At 38.4% G+C, this 8,317-nt stretch overlaps 1 protein-coding gene across 1 annotated transcript in view; it reads right to left on the bottom strand.

Annotated features, from left to right (window-relative positions):
- LOC107572592 (receptor-type tyrosine-protein phosphatase O-like) overlaps window positions 1–6,399 on the bottom strand; it is a 43,602-nt gene extending 37,203 nt beyond the window's left edge. The window contains 1 exon segment of the mRNA XM_016259015.1: window positions 5,994–6,399. Within this exon segment, the coding sequence (XP_016114501.1) occupies window positions 5,994–6,056 (63 nt within the window). The 5' untranslated portion in view covers window positions 6,057–6,399.
- Between the last annotated feature and the right edge of the window lie 1,918 nt (window positions 6,400–8,317).

Raw genomic sequence — 8,317 nt, forward strand, 5'->3', positions numbered from 1 at the left:
GGGAGGAGACTGCGGAGTCTCCAGGCCAGGACCAGCAGACTGAAGGACAGCTTCATCCATCAGGCTGTCAGGAAGCTGAACTCCCCCCACCCACCCCCCCCCCCCCCCCCCCTTTCCCCCCCCCCCCTCACACACTCTCTCTCTCTCACACACACACACACACACACTCCAAAGTCCATCTAAAGAGTATAATAAAACAAAAAAAATGATATTCTTTCTAATTTACAAGTTACATATTTAGGACATTTGTTTAGTGTTACACCGTGTCCTAACTACACGCGACACGACGACGCGTCACGCGATAAAAGGTATCTTTTCCATGTCAATCTGAGTTTTTGTCCTAACTAGCCGCATCATTTAATGATGTTAAAAAGCTTTAATATTTATGAATTAGATTATAAACGTATCCATTTTGTTGTGAGTGCAGTGCGCTTGCAGAGAGGCTCCGCCCACACACGCTTCTGATTGGCTGTGATATTTGATTGATTCTGTCGCGTCTGGTGTGGACGCACAAACTGCTTGTCGCTGGACTCTTGTCGCGTCGCGTGTAGTTAGGACACGGTGTTAGAGTTAGGTTTTACTCTCATTATTGTCAAGATATATTAATATTTAACCATATCTAAATACTTTAATACAATGACTGTATATTTGAAACCACATAAAATTCAAAGTAGTAAACCCTTAAGGTAAGATTTGTAATCTTTAAGAAAGAAGTCTCACCAAGGCTGCATTTATTTGATCATCCGCCCACACACGCTTCTGATTGGCTGTGATATTTGATTGATTCTGTCGCGTCTGGTGTGGACGCACAAACTGCTTGTCGCTGGACTCTTGTCGCGTCGCGTGTAGTTAGGACACGGTGTTAGAGTTAGGTTTTACTCTCATTATTGTCAAGATATATTAATATTTAACCATATCTAAATACTTTAATACAATGACTGTATATTTGAAACCACATAAAATTCAAAGTAGTAAACCCTTAAGGTAAGATTTGTAATCTTTAAGAAAGAAGTCTCACCAAGGCTGCATTTATTTGATCACAAATACAGTAAAAAATGTGAAAAATTATTCTAATGTAAAACAGATGTTTTCTATGTGAATATCTATTAAACTGTAATTTATTTCTGTGATCAAAGCTGAATTTTCAGCATCATTACTCTGGGGCGGTTCTAGACCACAGTAACTGAGGGGGCCAGACAAGGGACACTTCTGCTTTTAGGGGGCACAATTTTAACTTTACCTACTTAAAGTATTATTCATTCAGTCATTTTTCACCATGTCATGTCTCACTGCAATCTCTAGAAGTAATCTATAACAATTTCAACTAGAATTAATGTTTCATCATGTTTAATTTATTTGACAAATAATATTGTATTGTAGTGTCAGGGGCATCATGCACTCATTATTTTATAACTGATATTAGATATTATTGTATAACTGATATAGGCTTATGTCCCTACTGAAAAAAAACTAAAACCAATAAAACCATCACAGAAAATGTTAATGGAGTCCACTACAAATACCATTACAAACCATCAACTTTTAACCATTAAAACCATTAAAAAATGGTTTTCTGTAGTGTGTTTTGGGACATGTTTCATTAGGATTTATTGGTTTTAACAAGCCACCAATATTTTAGTGGAAACCGTGATACCTTTTATTTTTCAGGATTCACAGATGAATAGAAAAAGCAATAGAACAGCATTTATTTGAAATAGAAATCTTTTCTAACGTTATAAATGTCTTTACCGTCCCTTTCGGATCAATTTAATGCGTCCTTGATGAATAAAAGCATGACTTTTCATCTAAACTTCTTTTGTTTTTAAAATACGAACGAATGCATTGGTTTTGATAAGTATGCAAACACAGACATAGCAAAAGGCCAAGTATAATTTCTTCCTACTTTCTTTCGCTTACGAGTGCTTTCTATGAGCATCAGATGTGTGTCGGTGAGAAACTGTGTCACACACGAGCGCCACTATAAAAACAGTGCATCTATAAGACGCCGAGCATGAGCTCCGGGGAATGGATTTCAAGCGTCTCCGGAGGAGATACAGGAGTCTTTGTGCTGAGAGAGAGAGAGAGAGAGAGAGAGAGCGAGCGGCTCAGGGTCATGTGACCGACACTGCAGACGCCACACATCACACGCATCGCTACATCATCGCATATATCTGACTCTACCAAAGCATGAAACCAACTGGAGATTGAACGAATCTTTTGCACTAAATGACTGAAATATCAGGGTGATAATCTGTGATTTTGCTCCATTGAGTGGCAGTGAATGAGCCGGATGGAGACGAGACGAGACGAGACGAGACGAGACGAGCGTCCATGAATGATGACAAAGAGTGTCAATGAGGCCAGACACACATTCATTCACCAGCCAACGCGGAAAACACACAGAAAATCACTTTCAGACGATATTTGACGATTCAGACGATATCAGACGAAAAAACCATCAGTGTCATCTAAACATTCTGAAATCTGGAGATAGAAAATGACTGAAGATATTATGAAAAATAGAGCAGAATTAAGCGGGTTTACACCTAAATCAAGAACAAAATCAAACGGGATATAGTTAAGTGCAATTATTGCCGTTTCAGTGTGAATGTTTTAATACAAACGTGCAAAGACAAGCAAGAGAGAAGCGAAGCGTTTTCCCAAAAGATAAAAATGTTCGACAGTTTAAAATGAAGAAATTAGGGCAGCCATAAATATTAGTATTGTATTATAACACATAATATATTTAGTATATTATTTTTCATAAATACACATTTTTTACTTTAAAGTAAAATATTACTATAGTAGTATTCTAAAAGTTTGGTAAAAAAAAATATGTATTTAGTAATAATAATAACAACTTTTATTATTTTTTTAGACATATTGGTATATAATCACAGATTGTGCAGCACAACAAACCCTTTCTTTATTTATTGCAATCACTATTTTTTATCAAAGAACAAACGCAATTTGATTTTTTAACCAAAATTGTGCAGCCCTAGTTTTAAGCATAAACTCACTTAATTTTGATACTTTTTTAAAAAGAAAACAAGACTTTTGTTTTAGAGTGAGATATTACTAAAGTAACATTGTAACAGTTAATTTCATATGTTTTCTTTAGCAATAATAATAATAATTCTTATGTAATAATAATTATAATGATTTCTCCCTCGAATGTTCTTCCTTAATTTTGATGTATTTTTCATTACAACAAGACTGATATCTTCAGTCATTTTTCTTCTCCAGTAAATGTATCTTGATTTAGATATTTGTACTGGAAAACAAGACAGAGATACTGGGGAGGAACAGCACTTTTGCAGTGCATTTGAGTGTTACTGGTTTGTGCTTCGGCGTTTTGACTGAACATCATTTTAATGATCCTGAAGGTCTGTTTAACTCAGATTTGAGCAGTCTTTCCGAGCGTGATCTGACTGGCGTTTAGCGTTCAGATGGAGTGACTCTCTGATGGTTCATGTATAATGGATGGAGCGTCTGCCGTCGGCAAATGCTCAGGTTAAAGAGAACCGATGCGGCGCTCTTCATTTGCATCCGTCTGATGAAGAGGAGACCCACACACCTCCGATCGCTTCAGATGAAGTTTCTTATGCCGGAAACTTGAATGAAACAAACAGTGGCATCATCTTAAACAAATCCAAGAGTTCAAATCCTGAGGTTCAGGAGCATTTTCTGAGGTGTCCCTTGACACAACTATTAAACTTAGTAATATTAATGTACACTGCAGCAAACGCACGTGTTCTTACTGAACTGCTGCTCTATAAGTGGCCGTTCACACAGAACGCGTTTTTCAATTGTTGGGATCAGACGGAAGGCGATGCAGGGCTAAACAGACAGTGATGTAGAATCGGTGGGCGGGGCTAAACAGGCAGCACTGTAGTATCGGTGGGCAGGGCTAAACGGACAGTGATGTAGAAACGGTGGGCGGGGCTAAATGAACAAAGGACTGAGTTCTTACTGACGCGGTCTGGATCTTCATTAAAAATAAAGTTTATCCTCTCTATCCTATTGTTGGGATCAGACGGAAGGCGATGCAGGGCTAAACGTACAGCGCTGTAGTATCGGTGGGCGGGGCTAAACGTACAGTGATGTAGAATCGGTGGGCGGGGCTATACAGGCAGCGCTGTAGTATCGGTGGGCGGGGCTAAACGGACAGTGATGTAGAATCGGTGGGCGGGGCTAAACAGGCAGAGATGTAGCATCGGTGGGCGGGGCTAAACAGGCAGAGATGTAGCATCGGTGGGTGGGGCTAAACAGGCCGATATGTAGAAGCAGGCATTGATCTTCTTCTGTGGAGGCGGTGCTTATCCACACTATTACATCATAGAGTATAACATTCCACAGGCTGTGGTTTTGGCAGACTGCCTTCATTATAAGCTGTTTTTACGACAAAATTGAGTTCTTAAACTTACAAGATGGTTTTAAAGTACAATTGACTCTTATATGTCAAACGATCAAGGGAATTTTGCTTTCATTTAAAGGGGTCATGACCCCTTTATATTTAAACTTTTACACGCAGCGCCACTTCATCAGTGTCAGTTCCAAAAAGTGGACCAATCAGAAAAGCCCAGAGGCGGGGCAAGCGTTGCAAGCTTTTGTTTACAATAGTAAGTTGGCATGGCAACTGTTTTATTTGAGGGAAAAAATTTTAGATGCAAACACGCCTTCTGTGTGATCGGGCCGTAAGTTTTCAATACTACTTCAGTCATCTCACAATCAATGTCTTACACTGTACGGGCTTTATTAAGGTTCATTTAAGTTAACCTTAAGTTTAATGAACATGATGTCTCAATGTTATTAGAAACGATCTCCTCCATTTCTAATGGATTCAGAAAAATCTACTTATGTAAAAGAAAAACAAGTTTGGGCAGATATTTGTTCTTGTTTTAAGCATAAACTCACTTCATTTTATAATATAATATACTAATAATATACATAAATTATTCAAAGTCTGAGCAGAAACTCTGTAACTTGCGTTATAATTACAGACGAAGTCACATAATCACAGTCTTCAGGTTCACTGATAATAATTACACTTAGTTCCTGCAATACTTGCAGTTTAAAATCTAAAAAGTGTAAATGTAAGCTTTTAAAAACCATTTTAACAAAGCCACATCACCTGTTTAATAATAATAATAACACTGGAATTTTCCTGCATACTTTCACTGAAAAATTCTGTGTGTATTTATAATAATAATAATATTAACAAAACTAATACTAATAATATCCCAATAATAATAATAGCAATAATAACAATATGTGACCCTAGACCACAACGGGTATATTTGTAGCAATAGCCAACAATACATTGTATGGGTCACAATTATACATTTCTCTTTTATGCCAAAAATCATTAGGATATTAAGTAAAGATCATGTTCCATGAAGATATTTTGTAAATCTCCTACCGTAAATATATCAAAACTTAATGTTTGATTAGTAATATGCATTGCTAAGAACTTCATTTGGACAACTTTAAAGATGATTTTCTCAATATTTAGATTTTTTTGCACCCTCAGATTCCAGATTTTCAAATAGTTGTATCTCAGCCAAATATTGTCCTCTCCTAACAAACCATACATCAATGGAAAGCTATTTATTCAGCTTCCAGCTGATGCATACATCTCAATTTCGAAAAAAAATGGACCCTTATGACTGGTTTTGTGCTCCAGGGTCACATATTAGGCTATTATATTAAAATAAATGTTCCAGTGTAACATACAGTGAAAGCAGACTGATGCTGCACACACACACACACACACACACACACTCTCTCTCTCAGCTGTGTGACCCAGTTTCGCCTGCAGGAATATCGGAGCAGATTCTGATCGTGTACCTCGCATCAGTTGCTGCTGATATCAGACACACAGAAACTGAAGCGACACGAACCGATTTAATGACGCGCGCGTGTCTAATTAACGCCTCGCGCTCGCCGCAGACCCGAACGCTCATTTGCGTGAACGCAAAGAACAAACTCACCTGAATGATGATGATGGTGATGATGAAGCACAGCGATAAAACCCAGCGGAGAGCAGAACTCATGTTCGGTCGGGAATCGATCGGGCTCTTTGATCCCCAGCGTCGCGCATCCGAACAATAGCGAGCGATCGAACAGCGATCGGAGCGCCGAACCGAGCCGAAGATGAACGAGTGGAGCTTCCGTCAGAGCGCGAGCGTTCCGTCCATCCGCCGGTTCCGTGCGCTCGGTATCGGGTCTGTGGTTCGGCTCTGAGGGACGGATGGATGATGGAGACCCACCGAGGCTCTAATGAAGCGCAGCAGCGGGTTTCTGTCTCTCGGGCCGCGTCTCAAATCCTCCGGTGCGCCCTAACTAGTGTGCAGCGTTAGTGGGCGCAGCGCCTGTGTCTCCCTCAAAACGCCTCGTGCGCCAGCGACGCCCAAACGCTGTGCACTATCTAGACAGCTGAGCGCGATTTGAGACGCGGCCCTCTGTCGCCCCGCCCTGAATCTCTGAACTCATTCTGAATCTCATCACATGCACAAACCTGCTTTACATCATCCTCATATCTTGCCTCGTATTTACACATCAACAACAGTTGCATTCCCTGTCATCTGTTTGTATGAAATACGCCACTATTTATGGACGTTATTAAATGAAAATATTTTTTTTAACTCATATCTATTCATCTGAGAAGTGCATGAAGTGCAATTAATTCAGGCTATCAAAAAGGCTAAAATAAGGATTTATAACTCACTAAATACAATTAATTAATTGATTTAAACAAATAAACACAAACAATGCCAGGTTAGGTTATTTTGTTTCAGCTAGTTCCCAAAGCAACATTTAGAATTTTTATTCAATTGATCTTGTACTAAAATAATCAAAACAGGAATACAAATTATTAAACCTATGTAGACAACTAATAGAAATTATGGAAACACAACAAAATTACTAAAACTTCAGTTTAAATGAAAACACAAAAATAAAGACTATTTCAGAATATTAATTTTTTTAAAAACATAAAAGTATCTCAGTGATACTGTTCTTTTTAAACTTGTATTAATATGTTGAACTCATTTTTATTTGATGTTTTCTAAAATTTCTCAATTTTAGTTAAAGTTTTGCAATTTTGTGTCAATTTCATTAGTTTTTTTTAAAGTGCCTATATAGTATTCATTCATTTTTATCTTAGTTATTTTAGCACATCGAGACAAACTAAATGAAAATGAGAAATGTTGCACTGGCATGTTACATTTTTTTTTAAATATAGTTTTATTCCTATTCTATTCTATGAAAACAAGCTTTCCGTTTCCAGACCAGAGCTCAAATAAGCTAATAATAAACAGAATCCAGGTACTTGCATGTGCAAAACCTCACAGAACATGCCTGGATGTTTCACCTCCCTCGCTTACATTTCTTCTGGCTTCTTCACATTAACAAAAACATCTCATTAAACATATTGAAAGAGTCATGTGAACAACACAAGCTTAATGGGCTAGTGAACAGACACTGAAGATTGAAGAACTGACCCATTAACCTTCACAAGCATCATAAATAAGCGGGTCAGACTGCTGTTGGCTTTATTTAGAAATCTCACACTCATAATGAAGTGCACTGTTTTCATCTAATATTGTGATTCATCAGCAGGACAGGAGACAGAGACAGAGGCGCCCAGCCAATCAGCGTCCAGCTTCCCCTCCTCTCTTTTTCCTCAGAGGAGAGCTGCTTTCTGATTGGCCGGTGATTGTTATATTGTTACAGTGTATGTGTTAATGTGCGTGTTTGTAGCAGCAGCTGCAGCTAAATCTGAGCGCTGTCGCCCTCTAGTGGCCTAATGTAAACACTACTTCATGCTAAAGGGGTATTTCCCTCACTAATTATCATTCTGTCATCATTTACTCATCCTCATGTCGTTCAAAACCCCGAAGACTTACTTGCCTTCTTCTGTGGAACGCTAAAGCTGATGTTTAGTACAATGTTCACGCAGCTTTTTTACATGAAATGAAAGCAGACAGTGATCCGGAGCTGTTCACGTTCAAAAACACCATGAAATCAGATTGGATCACAATCAAGTTTTATTAGAGTATCATAACAGTGGTACATACGCAAGTGTTTAGCAGCGCGAGACTTGCATGTGCGAGACTTCCGCATTTAGCTTCACAGTAATAAACAGGAAAATGAATGAAATTAAAATAATAAAAATACCAGTTTGAAATATCAAGCAGCAAAGTTAGAAATAAGGTGGATGTTTTGTGTGTGTGTGTGTGTGTGTGTGTGTGTGTGTGTGTGTGTGTGTGTGTGTGTGTGTGTGTGTGTGTGTGTGTGTGTGTGTGTGTGTGTG

The sequence above is a fragment of the Sinocyclocheilus grahami genome, unplaced genomic scaffold, assembly GCF_001515645.1.
Source record: "Sinocyclocheilus grahami isolate Dianchi unplaced genomic scaffold, SAMN03320097.WGS_v1.1 scaffold1779.1, whole genome shotgun sequence".
Classification (NCBI taxonomy): domain Eukaryota; kingdom Metazoa; phylum Chordata; class Actinopteri; order Cypriniformes; family Cyprinidae; genus Sinocyclocheilus; species Sinocyclocheilus grahami.